At 40.6% G+C, this 23,459-nt stretch overlaps 1 protein-coding gene across 4 annotated transcripts in view; it reads left to right on the top strand.

The window, feature by feature from the left end:
* Positions 1 to 20,556, top strand: part of LOC129770806 (dynein regulatory complex protein 1 homolog) — a 41,633-nt gene extending 21,077 nt beyond the window's left edge. The window contains exons 9-10 of one of the 4 annotated variants that reach the window (XR_008742198.1): positions 5,043 to 5,154; positions 6,188 to 6,315. Coding sequence is in view for 3 of the 4 variants with exons in the window: in XM_055773900.1 (XP_055629875.1) it covers positions 5,043 to 5,102 (60 nt within the window). In the remaining variant the exon portion in view is untranslated. Of the gene's footprint in view, positions 1 to 5,042; positions 5,157 to 6,187; positions 6,316 to 15,569; positions 15,880 to 20,523 lie in introns of those variants that run through there. The other 3 variants (XM_055773906.1, XM_055773905.1, XM_055773900.1) reach the window with 3 other exon arrangements.
* The last annotated feature ends 2,903 nt before the right edge of the window (positions 20,557 to 23,459 follow it).

The following is a 23,459-nucleotide window of genomic DNA, read 5'->3' as shown; positions in this document are numbered from 1 at the left end:
CTGCTTGCTGAGACAACTTGCAGACGATGGAGTTATTTCCATCACGGGTACTAATCCCGCCATTCTGCAAAAATCCTTGCAAGATACCCTGAACAACCTGTTCACGTGGGCTCTAAAGCTGGGTATCGAATTCTCTACGGAGAAAACTGAAATGGTCGTTTTTTCTAGGAAGCACGAACCCGCCCAATTCCAGCTTCACCTATCCGGTAAAGCGATCAGGCACTCAATGTTTTTCAAATACCTTGTAGTATATTTTGACTCTAAATGTACCTGGGGAATACACATTGCGTATTTGAAACAGAAATGCCAGCAAAGAATCAATTTTCTCCAAACAATAACCGGAACGGTGACCGGAATAAATCGCCACAGTAAACAACTGCAACAGAAACAACCGCTTAGAAAAAGTGTAGTAGGCTAGAAATATTTGGCGCGGGAAAAACATCATGTGCCTCACATTTCTATTATAAATTTATTCTCTTGTTCTCGTTTTTCGAAATTTATTCTGAGGACAATGTAATGGGGACGAAGTCCCCATTTGGCGAGGATAAGGAATCGAGGCGGCCCATGCCGCCAAGATGACGCAATCCGAGTCCACCGCCGACCCGCCGTCGGAAGCGGCGGTGTCTCGCACGCAAACCTGGGATCCACTGATTGCCCGGTTAGTTTGAAACATAGGATACGATCCTTTAGCAATGTCCGACCGAGCTCTAGCGAGCGTCGGACGGTATACGTCTGCCCGGGGCGTTACGTTTGCCTGGGGCGATACGTTTGCCCGGTTAATTCTTGTTTTGAAATACAATACCGCGCCACAATATTTATAGCCTACTACACATTTTATAAGCGGTGGTTTCTGTTGCAGTCGTTTTCTGTGGCGATTTATTCCGGGAACCAACCGGAACATGGTGGGGTGCCCATCCAGGAGACCTCATTCAGTTGTACAAAACAACGATATTATCAGTGTTGGAATATGGCAGTTTTTGCTTCCGATCAGCTGCCAGGATTCATATTCTCAAGCTGGAGAGAATACAATATCGTTGCTTGCGTATAGCAATGGGGTGTTTGCATTCGACACATACGATGAGTCTCGAAGTCTTGGCAGGAGTACCCCCGCTTACTCTTCGATTCACAGAATTATCCTACAGATTTCTCATCCGTTGCAAGATCATGAATCCATTGGTGATTGATAACTTCGAAAATCTACTCCAACTGACTCCTCAGTCAAGTTTTATGTCTTTGTACCATGATTTCCTTACCCATGAAGTGCACCCTTCACCGGGCATCTCCAACCAATTTTGCTTCCCATACTTTTGCAATTCCTCTGTCAATTTTGATCTGTCCATGCGACAAAAAATCCATGGAATCCCAGATCATCTGCGCTCCGATTCTATTCCGCCGATATTTTCGGCAGAATATGGGAAAGTTAGATCAGATAAAATGTTCTTTACTGACGGTTCATTCATAAACGGGTCCACTGGCTTCGGCATCTTCAATGAAAATTCCAGTGCCTCTTTCAAACTCAAAGATCCTTGTTCCGTGTATGTCGCTGAACTGGGTGCGATATACTACGCACTAGGGATCATTGAAACATTGCCCATCGACCATTATTTTATTTTTTCAGACAGTCTCAGCTCAATAGAGGCAATTCGTTCAATGAAAGTTGATAAACGCTCATCTTATTTCCTAACAAGAATAAGACATCTATTGAGTGTTTTGGTCGAAAAATTATTCAAGATTACCTTAGCATGGGTTCCCTCTCATTGCTCGATTCCGGGGAATGAGAAAGCGGACTCGCTAGCTAAGGTGGGCGCTTCAGAAGGCACACTTTTTGAAAGGCAAATTGCTTATAACGAATTTTTTCACATTCCTCGTCAGGACACACTCGTTAGTTGGCAGCGCATGTGGAGTGAAGATGAGTTCGGTCGCTGGTTACACACGATTATCCCTAAGGTTTCGACGAAAGCTTGGTTTAAGGGATTGAATGTAGGCCGTGATTTCATTCGCGTGATATCTCGGCTTTTGTCCAATCACTACAACCTAAACGCGCATCTCTATCGCATTGGGCTCGCAGCAAACAATCTTTGTGATTGTGGCGATGGCTACCACGACATCGAGCATATTGTCTGGTCGTGTATCCGGTTCCATGCTGCTCGCTCTCAGCTCTCTAGAGCACTGAGAGCAAAAGGCAGACAATCGGATATCCCCTTCCGGGATATCTTAGGTAGCCGTGATCCTGATCTTCTGCTTCATCTATACCTGTTCCTCAGAAACGCCGATGTCAACGTTTAATGATGTTTCCTTCGTTGTGTCCCTGTTTCATATCCCTCCTATCCGATCTATAAACTTTTACTTAGTCGCGGCAATACACACTCGTTACAGATACACGGGCCAAAGGTTGTGCAGTCCACTGATGATTCAACAAGAGCCAAAGGTTGTACCGCTCATGACAACTCTACACGAGCTGATGATTGCGCCGGCTAGTGACCATTCTATACTGGATTCCTCGAGTCGGGAAGACGCACCACGCTAGATATGGGGTACAGACTAGGGGGCGTTGCTGATTAATGGTCAGCTGCATCCCAAAAGGAAGTATCCCGTGTCGGGCACAGGTACAGAGCATTGGAGACAGCAACATCACAATTACGAAAACACTTGTAATACTAACCTCGAGCCAACCGCGAGTAATCGGTTACATATTACTAACATAGTTATAAGGCAAACATTGTCGAAATATTGAACTCCCGGCCCCGTCAGGTTGACGCCATATGAGCCTTAATAAAAATATATATTTTGGATAAAAAAAAACACCACACCACTGCATTCAAGCAATCGACCGGCAACTTGCCACGTCTACAACTACTGCATTTAAACAAACGACTGGCATCCCGCCACGTTCACAAATACTGCATTTAAACAAATGACTGGCATCCCGCCACGTCCACAAATACTGCATTTGAGCAAATAACTGGCATCCCGCCACGTCCACAAATACTGCATTCAAGCAAATGACTGGCATCCCGCCACGTCCACAAATACTGCATTTAAGCAAACGACTGGCACCCCGCCACGTCCACAAATACTGCATTTAAGCAAACGACTCTCATCCCGCCACGTCCACAAATACTGCATTCAAGCAAATGACTGGCATCCCGCCACGTCCACAAATACTGCATTTAAGCAAACGACTGGCACCCCGCCACGTCCACAAATACTGCATTTAAGCAAACGACTCTCATCCCGCCACGTCCACAAATACTGCATTCAAGCAAATGACTGGCATCCCGCCACGTCCACAAATACTGCATTTAAGCAAACGACTGGCATCCCGCCACGTCCACAAATACTGCATTTAAGCAAATGACTTTGGAGGTCATGGTCGGCTATCCGCTACAGTCATGAATCGTTACCATCAGACAATCGACAGGTGATCCGCCACCGTCACAACAGACTATCACACAGGCAATGATTAGCATGCTGCCAACCATAAATTATTGTCAGCAGACAATCAACCAGAAATACGCTATGGGCACAACAAAAAAAAATAATACAAAATTCCAAATACCAATTCCAAATTTCATCTATTTTCTTTCACCGTCATTGAGTTCCACCATTTTGTGTTCTTCTTCTACATGCAATTCTAGGAATTTTCATCTATTACGAACGGGTATCTACAACAAAAACAATATTAATTATTCAAATTAATGGAACTTACTTCGGTTATCTATCCCATCCTCGTCGCCAATTGTAGAGTTTATCGCAGCTATTTCTCAATCATTCCTGGTTCTCACCACTATTTACGGCTTCTCCTTCAGTCTCCAATTGGCGATCTAACGTACAAATCTACACCTAGGCGGCGCTGCGGTGAAAGTGATGATGGTTTTAAATTTTGCCATGTGAGCTTATGGAAGGTTTGTAGTTCTTTCCATAAATTACAATGTTATAATCATAGAAGATTATTTGATTGCGATGAGTTTGTAAGAAATTTAATTCTGTGCAATTTTATATATAACATGTTATTTATTTACCTCTTTCAGTAGTGAAAACTATAAAAATGTTGACAATGGTTGAATTAAAGAAGGAAATTCGAGAGCACAACGTAAACGATCGGTGAGATATCTGGATTTTGTTTTTGAACTAAGAAAATGATGCTAATGTAACCTAATACCAGGGACAGACATACAGCTGTACTACCGCTGTACTTCGAAAATTGTATGTCTGTCACCATGTACAGCGCTAGAACCATGCAAGCAACTTGGTACAATCGCTGTATCTGTACCGACCTATTTCACCGTTGTACATGGTTGCAGCTTGTCAATTTCAACTGCTCGCAGCGCCATAGACGGGTAGTGGTGGCACCATGAACAAGTTTTGTCAACACCGAATCAAAACACCGCGGTGTTAAATATTCAGTTAGAGACGAATGAACTCCCAGAGTTTAAAGTCTCTTAAATCCAACACCAATTCCAATTCCTATTCAGTTCGTGAGGAAAAAAAACTATAAACTATATATACCTGTGGCCAAGAGTAGTTGAACAATGGTAATGGAGCTAGCAAAGAAAAGGAAGGCTACGATGCTCGACAAATCGGGGATGCTGGTCGTCATTGAAGTGTGGAAGGACAATATTCTGTCCCTTCGGAGCACTTCCAAGAACTCCCACATCTACAAGCAAATGTGTGAGGAGCTGAAAGGCCACGGCGTTATACTTACGGCGGTCGAATTGAAAAACCGGATCAATAATCTCTCTCGGAAGTACAGGTAGATACTTTTTGAAAAGAATATAAAATCAAGTCAAAATAATGGCCCTACGTGGGGAAATGTGCCCTTTGTCAAAATAATCACAAGTGCCCCTGATTTTCATAAATTCCTGATCCACTGAAAAAATTTATGAAAATAATGCCAAAGATAAGATATTTTTTTGTGGCATTTGTGATTATTTTGACAACTGAGCTACTAAAAAGACATATTTACAAAGCATACGGACCAAATATGCTTTTATTTTGGCTCGAATTAACATGCAATTTTTTGAGATAGTGTACTTTTACAGATCCGAAAGAAACGCCATGGGGCCCTCGGGAGGATCGCCTTCTTCTTGGGATTATTTTGATATTCTACACAGCTTTCTCCATACTTATAAACAAAACAGGTGATTGGTTCCGGTAAGTTAAAAGTAATTTTGACAGTGAATTTTCGAAAGAAGGAGACTGCATGGATCGACTTTCTCTTGTGTTCAACATCATCTAGAAAGCTTTCCTTACCATTTTTAATTTATTAAATGTGAGATAAGAACTTCCCTTTCAATTTGAGTCGTACAAATATAGTATCAAATCTCATGCAATGGGTGACTTTAGCGGTGGTCCAAATGACCTGTTTGGTATAATTATTCTGAAAAGAATCAAACTGAGACCTTGCAGAATCATGCGCGGAACGTGAATGTATGTAAATAACCACTCAGTCTTAGCATTCAAATTCATTTTCATTGAAGCAGCTTTTGATTTATGAGTAATTTGAGTTGGGTTCTGATTCAAGATAGAATAGATAGTTCATCCGGCATCTTCTGGAAAGTATAGAACAACTCTTATACCAGGGACAGACATACAGCTGTACTTGCGTTGTAAGAGTACAGCATTGTACAGGTACTATCGTACCATGACAGACATACTTTGGTTGTACATTGTACCGCATGTCAAACTGACAATCAGGAATTTAAATCTATTGCATTCGGGTTGACAACGGAATGGTGTCGACATCTGGATACGACATTAGTTTGTGTGACTCTTCTCTATCAGATTAGTCGACCCTAAGGCAGTTTTCAATTACTAAAATTTGTATGAAATTTTTTTCTTGGCGTTGTTTGCCTACTAGAAGTACGTTGTTCTGACCCTAATTTAAACTATTTTCTATAAATTTCCAAATATTCTCACCAAAACTTACCATTATAATATAAAATTATATTTAGACATAATTTTTGTACGATATTTTTTCACTACTTGCATGCAAAAGTGATTTTAATTTACATGGAGTACTAATTTGATTTGGGAAAAATAATTATCATTCATAGTTTTTATTTTGAAAGTGTGTTCATTTCTTCTGCAAACCCATATTGTCATGCCTACTCCCCCGTTTCGTAATACGAAGCTCAATGCCGTCAACGTTCTTGCTTGTTTATTTTTTGTATTTTTATTTCTTCAGGATGCTGAACGTAATCAGAACGAAAATGATTCAAAATAACTGAAAAATTCAAATGCTGTTGAAGCAGAGCAGGAAATATAGGATGTTAGCTTTGATATCTAGGAAGCTCTACAGGAAATACGTTTCGTTACTCTCTAGTCCGGTTAAATCCCGAAAACGTAGGGTGTGGTCAACTGTAAGATGCATTTGAATATCAACTTTAATTTCTCTAACTATATCGGTCTTTCAGGTAGAAAATTCTAGATTTTGGGAAGATGAAGTACCAAAGTTTAGTGATAAAAAGTTCAAAAACACGTTTCGGGTTGACAGATGTACGTTTAATTTGTTGGTCAAAAAATTACATCGCCTGCAAAGAGAAGATACTCTTTGGCGGTCTGCTATTCGGTTGGAGAAACGCATCGCTATTGCCCTATATGCTTTCGGATCGTCAGCGGAATATAGAACTATTGGAAGTCTATTCGGTGTAGGAAGAACAACTACGTGTGAACTGGTCATTGAAATCTGCAATGCGGTTGTAGATGTTGTGCAACACGAAGTGTTTGACGCATACCCACCAACCTCGGAGAAGATATCAGAAATAGTCGGTGGCTTCGAGAAACTGGGTTTTCCACAATGCTACGGTGCCATTGATGGATGCCATATAGAAGTCAAAGTACCAAAAAATGAGGCAACCGACTACTATAACTTCAAAGGATGGCATTCGGTTATTCTGTTTGCTGCGGTGGATCATCGTTACCGGTTCACATATATCAACGTAGGTGATTGAGCGAGAGATAAAAAGTATACTGTTTAGTTTTAAGAACCAACATGTGATCCACAAATAGTTGGAATAGATCCGTCTCTTTCGGTCGCATGATAATGATCGCGCTAACGCGGTCATAGATTTAGGGATTATCGGAGAATTTTTGTGATCTCTTCTCTCGCAATATAGTTGTGTTGAATTCTGCCGGTCGTCACACAAGTCAGTCGAAGAAAGTATCTGTTCGAGTTTAGTCATCCAGTTTAAATGAACACGGAATAAATTGGTCGTGAATTTTACGGAAGTTTTTAAGTTCAAAGGAGTTGAAGTTTAATTTCTAAAATTCGTCCGAATCCGAGTACAGCGGCAGAAACATTGGTCCTTCGAGCCGGATCTCCGGATTATAGATAACGGATCGGATATTCGGACGAATTATCTGTGGACAATAAGTCGTATAGAACGCTATTGTGTTCTATTGACCGGACAACAAAACTAATTGTTCGCGGACATTGTGAAAAGTGAATTTTTCCATACAAATTCGGTGAAATTAAAAGTTGATTAAAAGGAGAAATTTATCCACGATTGCTGGAGTGAACAGCGAATGCTGCTGCTGGGGATCATTTGGAGCAAATACCTGGAGGAGGATTTAGCTATTCGAGAGTTTGGAAGGCAGATGACAGTGCATAAAAGAATACTCAGAGAAGTACTGCATGAAGAAAGGGAGGTGGTTTGTTGCATGTGACCGACCGTGGTGTTGAAATAAAATGAAAATAAATAAATAAATGCATGCGAGTTTTATTTCTGGCAGGTAGCAGAGGTTGTATTATTGTATTCCATTCTTCAAAAAATCGTCGAATTGTTGAATATTTTCCGCTGTTTATTCATACCATTGCTCGTCATTGTCTATCGGAAGTGTCGCGTGAGGTCGCGTGGGTGGAACGTTTGGGTTGATCTGTCAATTTATTATTGAAAAGTGATTAATTTCACTTTTCCGGTGCAGTGCAGTGAGAAGTGAAAATGAGTGCCAACTTGAGGTCATTACTGAAGAAGGAGCGTCAATTGCGGGATAGTGTGAATCTTATCAGATTATTCTTGGAAAACTACAGCTCAGAAAGAGATAATCGACAAATCAGTGTGCGACTTCAGAAGCTGGAGGAAGTAGGAAAGGATTTTCTAGAGACCCGAGCAAAAATCGAGATGCTGTTGGAGGATGAGTCAACGAAGTGCGGTGAAGAAGAGACTGCAGAGGCTGAACGCGAGAAGGAGAACTTCAGAGTGTTACAGGAGTTTGACGATGAGTTTTGCAACCTCAAGGCAGAACTGCTTGAGTTACAGATGAGAAAACGGCAAACATTTTCAAACGATGATGACTGTCCTCAAACAAGGCAATCAGGTGGATCCTTTTCCAAGGTCAAGCTTCCTGAAATAAATCTACCGATGTTTAGTGGAAAGATCCGTGAGTGGGTAACATTCAGGGACACGTTTCGCAGTCTCATACACAACAACACGCAGTTAACACCAATGGATCGATTCACATATCTTCGTTCTTCACTCTCTGGAGATGCCCTTCAGAAAATAAGCTCCATTGAGCAGACAGCAGCTAACTATGAAGTAGCATGGGAGGCATTGGAGAAAATCTATGAGAATAAGAAACTTATAGTCAAGGCGCATTTGGATTCTTTATTCTCGTTGGATGTATTGAAACGGGAAAGCTATGAGGGATTAAACCACCTCATTAGCGAGTTCGAAAGAAATATACAGATGCTAGAAAAAATAAGTCAGAAAACCGCAGAATGGAGCACCATTTTGGCATACATGGTAGGCTCAAGACTGGACACAGTCACGTTACGTCACTGGGAAACACATCATAATTCTAAGGATGTCCCGTCATACAACAATCTACTTGAGTTTCTGCGTAATCACTGTGCAGTATTACAGGCTGTAGCGTCATCAAAACCTAGTAATCCAGATTTCCGTCAACCGAAACTATCAGTGTGTCACCCCACGTATGGAAAAGGTGTTCGATGTCCATTCTGTAACGATTCTTGGCATTCTGCTTTTAAATGTGCTAAATTCCAGAAAATGAAAATTTCTGAGCGAATCGAAGCAGTAGCGAAATACAAACTGTGCCGTAATTGCCTTCACCCGGGACATTTCTCAAGGACCTGCGAGAAAGGATTGTGCCACCACTGCCAGCAGCGCCACCATTCCATGTTACACGTAGGACAGGTAAGATCCCCAGTTCCCTCACCGCAAGTAAGACCCGCGACAATAGACCAACATTTTCGACAACCAAAATTCACACGCTCGAATCAGATTCAACAAAATCAACCGTCGACCAACAATACACCTGTTACGTCTGCCACCTCGCATAGCACACCCACACAACCCACTACAGGTCTGGTCACTGTAAGTCAAACCAACACCACTTTACCCGTTACACCCACACACAACATTCTCTTATCAACGGCGATTGTTAAAGTGACAGATTCTTGCGGAAATTTCAAGTTAGCACGAGCACTACTGGACTCTGGGTCCCAGCATTGCCTCATGACTTCCACATTTTTTGAAAGTTTGCGGTTCAAGAAAACTCCATCCTATCTAGTTGTCCAAGGTATAGGATCTAGTCGGTTCATGTCAACTACAGCAGTCAGTGCGGAAGTAGCAGCCAGAACGAAAACCATATCGCTATATTCTACGAACATGCACTTTTATGTGCTGCCAAGGCTAACTGTGTCGCTGCCAACTTCTAGCTTCAATCCATCGATCCTCAAACTTCCTGAGTCAACGCTATTAGCTGATCCGTTATTTTATGAATCCAGTCCAATTGATATCATTATCGGAGCAGAGTATTATTTTGAGCTGTTACGTGAGGGACAACAGAAGGCAACGTCAGAGGGAACTGCAATGCAGAACACGTTATTTGGATGGGTTCTTGCTGGCAAAATTCCTGAGAATACGTGCGGTCCATCAATGTCGATGGTCCATGTTAGTGTTTCAATGGACATCCAAGAGCAACTGACTAAATTCTGGGAATTGGAAACGTGTAGATCGAAAACCACTTACTCTCTCGAAGAGACAGCATGTGAGCAGTTCTTTGAAAAAACGACAGTACGAGATGAAACCGGGAGATTCATAGTGACGTTACCTAAGAAAAAAATGTTGATTAATCAGCTCGGAAATTCAAAAGATGTTGCAGTCAAACGTTTTATGGGACTGGAGAAAAGATTCTCGATGAATGCAGAACTCAAGAAACTGTATACAGAATTCATTCACGAATATTTAGCACTCGAACACATGAAACCTATCAGCGAGGATGAAAAGGAAGAGACAGGCTTCTACCTTCCACATCATGCCGTTTTGAAACCGCATAGTACCACAACAAAGTTACGTGTTGTTTTCGATGCCTCCTGTAAAACTAGTACAGGAGTATCGTTGAATGATGCACTAATGGTCGGTCCAGTTGTCCAAGAGGATTTGTTGGACATCATTCTGCGTTTTCGGGTCCATAAATGTGCTATAGTCGCTGATATAGCGAAGATGTATCGCATGATAGGTATCCACACGGAAGATCAGCGACTACAGCGAATACTGTGGAGAGATTCACCGATAGAACCAATCCGTACGTTTGAATTAGCTACAGTTACGTATGGTACGGCTTCGGCTCCATATTTGGCAACGAAGTGCCTACAGAAATTGGCAGATGATGAAGTAAATAAATATCCAACAGCGGCAAGGGTGTTAAAGCAAGACTTCTACATAGATGATTTGCTGACCGGAACGGACAACTTCGAAGATGGCGTAAAATTAGTGAAGGAACTGATAGAATTATTGGAATCAGGTGGATTCTCTTTGCGCAAATGGAATTCTAATTGCGAGGCGATCCTGAAGAGCGTACCTCGTCATCTACGTGACGATCGAACCATTTTAGATTTGGATTCAGCTCATTCATCAGTAAAAACGTTGGGCTTGATTTGGGAGCCCCGAACAGATACCTTCCGTTTCAGCACACCTGCATGGACTTCATCGACTATCACGAAGCGAACGATACTAGCTGATATCTCACGACTGTTTGACCCATTGGGGGTAGTTGGTCCGGTCATCATCCAAGCGAAGATATTCCTTCAGGAACTGTGGAAACAAGAATACGGCTGGGATGACAAACTGAGCGTCGATATTGAACAATATTGGATCGAATTTAGAAGAAATCTCGCAGCAATCGACGGAATATCGGTGCCTCGTTGGGTTGGAATCGGCAACCATGCGAACGTAGTGCAGTTTCATGGATTCTGCGACGCTTCGGAGAAAGCGTATGGAGCTTGTATTTTTGTGCGAACAGTTTATGGAGACGGACAAGTGAATGTGCAGCTATTAACGTCAAAATCCAGGGTGGCTCCTCTAGAGAATTTAAAAACAAATAATAGAAAACAGTCGATTCCACGTCTTGAACTATCATCGGCGTTATTATTGTCGCATCTATACGACAAAGTTATAACCAGTCTTCGAATCAAACCACAATCCTACTTTTGGACGGATTCTACGATAGTGAGATGCTGGCTTGCGTCGCCACCTTCAAGATGGAAGGAATTTGTTGCAAATCGAGTCTCCGAAATTCAGCATCTTACAAGAGACGGGATATGGCAGCATATAGCAGGAGTAGAAAATCCTGCCGACATAATCTCGAGAGGAATGATCCCGGCGCAACTCCATTATCAGACGCTGTGGTTCCGTGGTCCTTCCTGGCTAATATTCGATGAATCCCACTGGCCAAAGGGTGGTCAAATCCACGAAGAAGAACTAGATCAAACAATTATGGAGAAGAAAAGTGCTGTCATTGCTATTCTGCAATCCACCCCGCCGAGCGAAATATTCAGCTTGAAATCAGCGCTGCCGAATTTAATTCGTATCGTAGCAATCATCTATCGTTTCCGTTACAATGCTCAAAAGGTTAATCACGTCAGTCGTCGAACAGGAGCAATTACGTATTACGAATATGAAGAAGCTTTACACAAGGTAGTTCGGCTCTCACAACAGGAGAGTTTTCCGCAGGAAATGGCAGACCTGTCAAATGGTCGTCAGTTGCAACCTTCCTCCCGAATCATTTCACTGAATCCAGTTTTAATGAATGGATTAATTTGTGTTGGCGGCCGGCTTAGTCATGCAAACATTACAAACAGCCGCAAGCATCCGTACGTGATAGATCATCGTCATCCATTGGCTGAGATAATACTTACACACTACCATCGCAAGCTGTGTCATGCGGGACAGCAAATATTAGTTTCGGCAGTAAGAGAGCGTTTCTGGCCCGTGAACGCACGGAATCTAGCACGGAAGGTGATTCACAATTGTGTGGCATGCTTTAGAGCAAAACCAAGAATACACGAACAACTAATGGCGGACCTTCCACCAGAAAGAGTGACCCCATGCTCACCGTTCCAAAGAGTTGGGGTAGACTATTGTGGCCCGTTTTATGTGGCTTATCCAAATCGTCGAAGTCGTCCTGTGAAGAGCTTCGTAGCAGTGTATGTATGCCTGGTCGTGAAGGCAGTACACCTTGAGCTTGTGGCGGATTTAACAACACAGGCTTTTCTGGCGTCTCTAAGAAGATTTGTATCGCGACGTGGAAGACCTAGTCTAATAATGTGCGATAATGCCACCAATTTTGTGGGTGCGAAGCGGGAACTGCAAGAGCTCCGTAAATTATTCAATGACCAGCAGTTCCAGGAAACAGTAATGAAGGATGCCGTAGAACAGGAGATAGAATTCAAATTCATCCCAGCACGTTCCCCAAATTTTGGTGGACTGTGGGAATCAACTGTGAAATCCTTCAAAACTTTATTTAAACGCACGATAGGAACACATATTTTGAAGTACGACGAAATGGTGACGATATTAGCACAAATTGAAGGAATCCTCAATTCGCGTCCGCTCACCCCTTTGAGCAATGATCCAGATGATTTTGAGGCCCTGACCCCTGGGCACTTCCTGATACACAGACCTCTAACCGCAATATCAGAACCAGGATTACAAGGTATTATGGAGAATCGTTTGTCCGCATGGCAAAAAGTTCAGCGTTATGTTCAAAGCATGTGGATAAAATGGTCAGAACAGTACTTGTCCAACCTCCACAATCGTACTAAATGGACAAGGCAGAAGGACAACATTGCAGTTGGAACAATGGTGGTCCTAAAGGAGGACAACACTCCTCCATTAAAGTGGCATCTAGGACGAGTGACTGAAATTCACGCTGGACCGGATGGTAACGTACGCGTTGTAACAGTGCGAACAAAGTACGGCAGTTTTCGTAGGGCAATCTCGAAAATTTGCATATTGCCTATTCGGGATAATACAGTTTCGGGCGATGGGGAGAGCTAGGGCTCCCCCAAGGGCGGAGGTCGAGGTCGGCCTCCGCATTTCAGTTAAGTTATGTACCTTATAATTTTTCAAAAAGCTTATCCGTATTTTTTTTTCTCAGTCTATCTCAATCGCAAGCCAATCTTGGCGAATTCGTATTTGAAACCAGTTCCAGAAAACTGAGGTAATCTGTGTTGTTTCGGTGTTGGTTGCATGTTGTGTTGCATGAAGCAAGCAAACAGTTGTGCTAGTGCATCTAGCTACGTCCAGTTCGTCCATTAACATCGGCGTATAACGCCAGCGCATTTGTGCGCCCGATCAAAACAGAAACTAAGTGCAGCTATTTTGACATTTTGAGGTACCCGTGACGGCACTAGAGGTGAAGAGCGCTATTCATTCTCCAAACGTAACAGTTTGATCGTCGTCAAGCATGACCAGCTAGTTTCGGCGATCATCTCGTCAACAACGTTTATGCCGTCATTTTCAACATCCACCATCGAACAGTCATCATATGCTGCCTTTCGTTAACCCTGAGGGAACATCAGTGGTGCCAGACGGAATCAGCGGAGGTCATTGTGGCCTCCGCAGTCCAGGCAAGTCGTTTTCTATTAAATAAATACAGAATAAAAAAGCCGTTCTTATTTTATCTGACAGCGACACAGCAGCAACGCATAAGCAACACAAGCGGAATGCAATGAGCATCCGTCACAGTCACGAAAATAAAGTCAACATTATTAGAAGATCAAAAGCAGTCCTGGTGTCAAGGAATTCCAACAACGTAAATAATCGGTCCAGTTGAAGCAACATCCAGAAACAACAGCAGTATCACAGATCGCAACAGAAACAGCAGTAACAGAATCAACAACCGTAGTAGCAGCAATACAGTCGCCAACAAATCAGCTGATTTGAAACAAAGGAACAGAGTTCAAGGTCAACGCAATTTCAGGGACAATAGCGAGAAATACCAGAAGCAGTCACCACAGGAATACAGCAACGCCAGACACAACAATCCAGACATAATAGAACCAGACACAGCAATCGTAGCAGTCTCACTTCACAGTCAAAACAAACCGAATTGTATAACGGTATCTAGCGTAGAAAAAAAAAAGAATTGAAATCGAAGGCATTTCAAGGCGGCCGGCATATGATTGAGCGAGAGATAAAAAGTATACTGTTTAGTTTTAAGAACCAACATGTGATCCACAAATAGTTGGAATAGATCCGTCTCTTTCGGTCGCATGATAATGATCGCGCTAACGCGGTCATAGATTTAGGGATTATCGGAGAATTTTTGTGATCTCTTCTCTCGCAATATAGTTGTGTTGAATTCTGCCGGTCGTCACACAAGTCAGTCGAAGAAAGTATCTGTTCGAGTTTAGTCATCCAGTTTAAATGAACACGGAATAAATTGGTCGTGAATTTTACGGAAGTTTTTAAGTTCAAAGAAGTTGAAGTTTAATTTCTAAAATTCGTCCGAATCCGAGTACAGCGGCAGAAACAGTAGGAGTTCCTGGCCGTTCAAATGATTCAACTATTTTTGAGAACTCCAAACTCAAAAAAGTACACTGCACGAACGAGACATTTAAAGCGCATTCGAAACTAATCGAAGGGGTTGTAGTACCGATGCTGTTGATCGGCGATTCGGCTTTCAGACTGTCAAACCAGGTGATGAAGCCGTTTCTATTTTCTGTAGATCAGCCGGAGCATGAAAAGTTATTTAATGATCATCTATCAGCATGCCGACGGGTTGTAGAGAATGCTTTCGGCCATCTGAAGGCCCGTTTCAGAAGAATCGGGAAAGGTTTGGAGGTCGACCTAAATAATGTCAATACAATTATCAATACTTGCTGCATTCTACATAACCTATGTAACAACCACAATGACCATATTAACAAAAAATGGATGATCCAGCTTCAAACCTTAAATTCGAAGCAACAACCACAAAGAGGATTGATAGTAAGAAACGAAAACGCATCAGCATCCAGGATTAGAAACGCACTGATGGTACATTTCGGTAAATATCACAGGGAAACTGTCCCATTATCTCCCTCTATATTCACTGTATAAACAGTGGGTGGTACCCACCACCGCAAACTTTTTATCAATTTCTGTATTCATTTGATTTTTTGAACATGTTTTATTTGGTTCAAATTTCCAAGTACACAATTCAAATTTTATCGACCAGCTTGCTCATCAACGCGTTATTTTCTTTCATGAGCTCGATTATTTGAAGATCTGTAGTCTTGGAATGCTCCATAAAAGTAACCATATTTTCGTTTTCCTTTATAGCCAATTCCAACAATTTTTCCTGCGGCTTGATGATGGCAGTGTTGGTGATGACGATGATACTGATGATGTCGGCGCAGAAGGTGACATAAACATAGATTGAGCGAATGTGTCGTTCTTCGGGTTGTACGCTCCATCTAAATACTCAGCATCGCAGTAGTCATCATCTGGAACAAAATAAAAGATATTGTTAGTTGCTTCGTTAATGCCTGATATAGATCAAAACACTGTTTTCAAGTTGAGTGAAAAACTATAAAATTTGCCTGGAATACTTTCCAGAAGATGCCGGATGAACTATCTATTCTATCTTGAATCAGAACCCAACTCAAATTACTCATAAATCAAAAGCTGCTTCAATGAAAATGAATTTGAATGCTAAGACTGAGTGGTTATTTACATACATTCACGTTCCGCGCATGATTCTGCAAGGTCTCAGTTTGATTCTTTTCAGAATAATTATACCAAACAGGTCATTTGGACCATCGCTAAAGTCACCCATTGCATGAGATTTGATACTATATTTGTACGACTCAAATTGAAAGGGAAGTTCTTATCTCACATTTAATAAATTAAAAGACGGGTGGGTAATGTCAGGGACATAACCGGAGTGACGTAGGACTATACAAAGGGGACAGCTTTTGTTAAATATATATTTTAAATATATTGTTTTATTTTCTTCTCCTACGAGAATACCTACCTATCTACCTGAAAAATGGATTAGTTCACTGTTTACTCTTTATGAATATGTTGATGGTTCTGAAAAGAACCTTTGGTGCTGTGTTTTTGTTATCACTCGATATTCCCATCTTGTTCGGTTAAACCTTCCTGTTTAGCTATTGCGTTTGCCACTCGCCACAGCTTTCACAGTTGGAAAATTTCTTCCCATCCAGCTTGTGACATGTTGTTCAGTAAATTACATTTGATGCGACGTGCCGGAGAAACACTTTGCCACTCACTGAAACTAATTGTTGCCTTGATGAGCGCCGAACCGAAGCTGCTCTGTTCTTGATGCGGGTTTTCTGATTGTCGTGAGCAGCTTTGCAAGCCAACTCGAGCACTCCGACGGCCGAAACTCTATAATCGCTGTTAGGTATACTGGTGCTCCGGCACCAATCCGTTCGACTTAGTTATCCTTGCGGAGCAATCAGTGAATGCGACCAACAGGAAACTGGAGACCTGCACGGTTCGAGTGAGACTTTGCCTTTCCCTTAACTCATCCTCCTTTGTTACGTCCACGATGCCGATGCCGTACAACCACACGGGTTTACGGTTTGAAAGAAAATAAGATATTTTTTTAGGGGTCCGCGTGTTTTATACTCTAGCGGTACACACTCACAGGATAGAGACAAATCGGCAGACTCAGCCAGAGGGGCGAGTCCAACGAGACGAACGAATGAGCGTTAAAAGGGAGCGATGGCAAAAAAATACATTCATTACGATTTGTTCGCTCGTTGGATTCACATGCAGGCTAAAAAGGGTCCTTTTCAGGATCACAAAATTATCTTCAATCTAAAGAGTTTATTGTTTTGTTATCACTCGATATCCCCATCTTGTTCGGCTAAACCTTTCTGTTTAGCGATTGCATTTGCCACTCGCCACAGCTTTCACAGTTGGAAAAATTCTTCCCATCCAGCTTGTGACATATTTTACAATAAATTACATTCAATGGCACGTCGCATTACCACCACTCAGTATCGGATTGGAGGTAATTTTAACCTGTAATTGAACATTTCCGATGACAGTGGTACAGTGTCGACTTTCAATGTGGGGTCATAATTTGGACCCCGAACTCTATGTTTACAAAAATGTCCAACTAAATATGTCGCATTACAGGTCCGTCCAATTAACTAAATGTCGAGATAAGTGTAAATTACTGTACTTTCAATCTAGAAGCAATTTAAGAATTGGTGAAAATCAATAAGCTCAGAACAACTGCCAAATTCACATACTCATCATATCCTGGCAAACAAATTATGAAAAAATCAATTTGTGTTTTATTATTATTTTGGATATTGTTTTAGAAAGCATTGAACTGTATTTCCTATACTCTTTTTTGGATGGTTTAATGGCCCTGAAAAGCGCCTTGTTTTATGGAATGGTTCCAATTTAGAAAACTTAATACTCGTGGTTTTGAAAAAAACCATTTCGAACGCCCTCGATGCCGCCTTGTTCTGGATTTGCCATTGAAGCAGTTTGTATAAAGAACAAACTTTTTTCTTCTGCTACCTGCTGCCGTTTTGCGATTGCGTTTGCGTCTGCCTGTTGTTGTGTTGATGTCCACCGAACCAAAGCGCGAGCAGTTTTGCCAGCCAACTCGATCACTTCGGCAGCCGAAGCTCTATAACGGCGGCTAGGTGGACTGGTGCACTGGTACTAACGCGCTCGGCATAGCTACCCTTGCGGGGAACTCCAGATCAACACGGTTCGAGCGGGATTTTGCCTTTCCCTTCACTTTTCCTCCTTTACCATGTCCAGCCATGGCTGCTTGGGTTGGCTTGTTGATGTGTTGTGATGCGAACCGATGTGGTGTACGGTTTGAATGAGAATGATCGTTACGGCAGCGGAGCGGGGATTTTTAAGCTGACTGGCTGGCTCGAGATTACGCATGTGTGAGACTGCGACCATTGCTTCGTTCATTTTTTTCTTTTTCCTTTCCAATCGTGCTTCATTCTATTTCGCTGCTGCTCTGGTTGCCCGTTTTGGTCGGTACGATTTGAGGAGCACAAAATGGACCAATCAAAAATGGGCACATAGTGCATTTTGACAATGCTTGATATTTCACAATTATTCAATTATTTATCTCAAGAAAAATGGAATGTTATTCGTTATGATAGATGCGTAGATATATTTCCTATCAATTGATGCAAAAACCTTTGCGATCTATTGAGAAATGCTCGAGTTATAAGCGTTCCAAATCTTGCATTTTTTCCTACTTGTTCAGTGCCTAGATTTCCATTTCACCCCCTATATCTTCCGGTTAGACGTAGTCCTACGTCAAAAATGGTAAGGAAAGCTTTCTAGATGATGTTTAACACAAGAGAAAGTCGATCCATGCAGTCTCCTTCTTTCGAAAATTTACTGTCAAAATTACTTTTAACTTACCGGAACCAATCACCTGTTTTGTTTATAAGTATGGAGAAAGCTGTGTAGAATATCAAAATAATCCCAAGAAGAAGGCGATCCTCCCGAGGGCCCCATGGCGTTTCTTTCGGATCTGTAAAAGTACACTATCTCAAAAAATTGCCCGTAGAGTGCTGACTCAAACGTTTTAACAGCCGAAAAGCATGTTAATTCGAGCCAAAATAAAATCATATTTGGTCCGTATGCTTTGTAAATATGTCTTTTTAGTAGCTCAGTTGTCAAAATAATCACAAATGCCACAAAAAATATCTTATCTCTGGCATTAATTTCATGATTTTTTTCAGTAGATCAGGAATTTATGAAAATCAGGGGCACTTGTGATTATTTTGACAAAGGGCACATTTCCCCACGTAGGGACCAAATATGCCATTATTTTGACTTGATTTTATATTCTTTTCAAAAAGTATCTACCTGTACTTCCGAGAGAGATTATTGATCCGGTTTTTCAATTCGACCGCCGTAAGTATAACGCCGTGGCCTTTCAGCTCCTCACACATTTGCTTGTAGATGTGGGAGTTCTTGGAAGTGCTCCGAAGGGACAGAATATTGTCCTTCCACACTTCAATGACGACCAGCATCCCCGATTTGTCGAGCATCGTAGCCTTCCTTTTCTTTGCTAGCTCCATTACCATTGTTCAACTACTCTTGGCCACAGGTATATATAATTTATAGTTTTTTTCCTCACGAACTGAATAGGAATTGGAATTGGTGTTGGATTTAAGAGACTTTAAACTCTGGGAGTTCATTCGTCTCTAACTGAATATTTAACACTGCGGTGTTTTGATTCGGTGTTGACAAAACTTGTTCATGTTGCCACCACTACCCGTCTATGGCGCTGCGAGCAGTTGAAATTGACAAGCTGTAACCATGTACAACGGTGAAATAGGTCGGTACAGATACAGCGATTGTACCGAGTTGCTTGCATGGTTCTAGCGCTGTACATGGTGACAGACATACAATTTTCGAAGTACAACGCAAGTACAGCTGTATGTCTGTCATAAGTATAAAACTCAAAAAACAAATCACTTATATTTTACTTCCGGGCTTTTTAAGGTAGTTCTCACATGCAGGATCGTGCATTTTTCTACTTGTGTTTGATTGTGCTCTCGAATTTCCTTCTTTAATTCATCCATTGTCAACATTTTTATAGTTTTCACTACTGAAAGAGGTAAATAAATAACATGTTATATATAAAATTGCGCAGAATTAAATTTTTTACAAACTCATCGCAATCAAATATTCTTTTATGATTATAACATTGTAATTTGTGGAAAGAACTACAAACCTTCCATAAGCTCACATGGCAAAATTTAAAACCATCATCACATTCACCGCAACACCGCCTAGGTGTAGATTTGTACGTTAGATCGCCAATTGACGAATTTACGCAAAGCTGAATCAGCTCATGCGACATCTACATTAGAGCTCAGAACCACAAAAGTGAGGGTGTTTGTTTATTTTATGCACTGAAAAGCAAGATTCGGTGGTGATTATTCATTTTATTTCAGTTTAGATTCATTTCAGCCATTGAATGTCGTCAGTATATGGTAAGAAAATTGGAGTTTTGTATATTTACGATGGTTTCAACAGGCGATTTGACTAAAGTCATAGATAATCTTCGAAAATTTTACGTTTGATGATGTATACCGATTATTGATACTATGGATAACTGCGATGAAATCGATATCACATCAAATTGGCTGATATCATTGATTATGCAGGGGCCGATACGAGAAGAATTTGCAGTATTTTTAGCGCAAAACGCCCTATTCATCGTTTACTTAGTTGTAAAATGATGATTTTCTATCCTTTTCAGCGTGGAAAGAATACATGAAACCGGGAAATTTGAAGATAAATTCTGATTTTTCTAGAAAATTTGAACGAATTTCATACCAAAAAAACAAAACATCCTCATTTTACTCGCTGCGCCATCTGGTTGTAAATCCAACGTAAATTCGTCAATTGTCTCCATCCTTCCCGTATTTCTGATCTGTCAAATCTCTAGTCTATTCAACCAAGGATCTACACACGCAGGTATGAATATTATCGATTATCAAGATTCATAGAAATTGTGAGGATATAAAAAGAATGTATATAATAATGAACCCTACAGCTATAATAAACATTTCACGAAAATATTTTGCGCCATTTGTTTTTTTACATGTCTGTAATAAATCGTATATGAGTATGGCAAAAGTCGTATTTGGTGCTTTGACAATATGTTCATATTAGATCGCAATTCAATTTCAACATAATCGCTATTATAGCCGGTCAAAGTTGCATATTCATCCAAACTAATTCGGTAAGCATTTGTCATGTATGTATATGGCCCCCACTTTTGCATGCATATGCCAATTAGGCGCATTATATGCCAACCAAAATTTAGGGCATATGATGTTATATATACGCTTGTTATGCGATTTAATGTTTGCTGGGTTGGTCTTCATCCTGCACGGCGAATGACGTGAGCAACATGTGTGGAATAAAGGTGTGACCGTGTCGCGAGTGGAAACGGTATAAATATAGAGAGGATTGTGGGAAGGGATTTGACTGAAAATAGAGATGTCTAAATTTTTCGTTTATTCGGTTGTTGATTAATCGTGGGGTCATTTTTAAATATTCGATTCATTCAAATAGTTGTCTTTCAATATTCGAATAATCGAGCATATATTTATTTCTTGTAATCAAAAAGAACAGACATTCATGATAAAAATATGATGGCATAATTCTAATTACATTAAATATAATTTTGTAATAAACATGGTGCAGAATAATGGTTTTTGAATGAAATGGTATTTCAGTATGTTGATAAATTTACCATTTCATGATTTTGTGAGGACGATTGAAAAAAAAGCACACCATGAGAATAATGCACAATATTTTTATTGCACCAACATAATTTTTTTCTGTTCAAAACTACCTATTCTTCGATTGTTGTTGGGATAGCTGATTTGTTTGAATATTTATGCTTGGTCTCTATAGCTACTAGTTCACAAAGAAGTATATTTATAGAATGATTGATCACTAGTATAGTATATTTTCCTTGGCACTCTGAATTTGGATACTACTATTTTAGAACGGGAGCTGAGGCTACCTTCTTCAAGTCTGCATTTTACTCCTGCAGACCCTGAATTCTTCTTCCCAGTCTTCTCCACCACCAGGGAATCATTTTTATGCTTCAACCGTAAATGGTTTAGCATATTCGATGGATTTCGACGAAACATCATGACGGTTAACACTCCTATACTCGCGCATAGGTCTGAGAGACTTTTTTTGCTATTTTAGAATATTGTTCAATGATATGTATGAATTAATGTCAGTGGCGTGGAATATTTATTAAATAAAATGCATAATATGATTTTCGGACTATTCTTATTTGATTTTAGTCCTTTTTGTCACCGGATTGAATGGATTCATATATTATTCGTCGTTAGATTCATACGTGCAAAAGTAAAGTACAAATGTTTGACATTTGTTTGTTTGTTTCGTATAGTTGTTCACTAAATACAATTATCACACATATACACACTTGTGAAAGAATCGCACTTGCGAAAGAATTGTAAACTGTAAACTATGAATTAATCGGTGGCTTATGGTTATTTTTACAGTTACAGCTTCGGGCTTCGGGAACAATATCGACAATAAAACAAGTCGCAGGAAGATCCTTTTGTCATAAAAAAACAGGCATTAAGTTTTTGTTAACCAAGAACACAGAAACAAAGAATATTCGATACAAAATTCCTCGAATAAAATTGCAGATATTCGATTATTTGAATCTATCGAATGATTAACCGACGTCTTTAACTGCAAAACGCGGGAAAAATATCTCCATCACCAACCGACACCGAGAGTCGATTTATTCTTTTTAGCTGAAACATATAAAAAGATAGAGTAAATAACAAACTTAACTTTAACCGTAAAAGACTTACCTTTCAACTTTTCAATGTTCTTAGCGTGGAAACACACTAGACGGCTCTACCGCGCGATTTTTACAATGACAAGTCGCAGCAGGAGCTTGATGTAAAACACATTCAGCGGCTTTCGACGGTTTCACTATCATATGTTTTCATATGTTTGCAAGACGAGTACAAGGTACAACTGTTTGGACAATAGGCCCTTCCGGAATTTGTTAGTGAGTGGTAAGCCCATGCTCTTTTGTTGTGGTCATGGCTTTTACATTATTTAGCCACTGGTGTACACGACCTTATAGATGGATAGTTGATTGATTTCTGTATTGATAGAACATAGTTTTTATGTTGAAACATCTCTTTTCGTGTTTGCATTTTTTTGTCCTTTAATGGGTCATCCTCGATTTTCGTTAATCGCGGTGAGTTTGCCCGACTATTCCGCGGATAATCGGGATTCTACTGTAGCTTGAATTAACACATGATGTTTTTTCATCTGTGATTTTCCCAGATCTTCTCATTCTCCAAATTTTATAGCGGAGTGTGAAGAAACACACAACCCGCTCACTAGCGCAAAGAATGACCGAGTTCAACGTTAAAAAATTCCTAAAACGTTGTTAAGTTTCATCCACTCTCTCACCATCACATTGTCAGTTTACTTTGAAGTTTTGATTTGTATCGTGAAAAGTACCGTATTTTGCTATTCAAAGTATCGGTTTTGCAAACCAAAAGCTTCCATTTATGATTCCTACAATTTCAGTAGTTTATAAATTTTAATTACAATCGCAAAAAAGACTAACAAAAATTAAATGTGCACTTGCATATCTGGCAACTCAGTCTGGAAGTC

Source organism: Toxorhynchites rutilus, chromosome 2 (assembly GCF_029784135.1).
Source record: "Toxorhynchites rutilus septentrionalis strain SRP chromosome 2, ASM2978413v1, whole genome shotgun sequence".
Lineage (NCBI taxonomy): Eukaryota > Metazoa > Arthropoda > Insecta > Diptera > Culicidae > Toxorhynchites > Toxorhynchites rutilus.
Note: the sequence above shows the minus strand (reverse complement) of the source record. Positions and strands in the feature narration are given on the sequence as shown.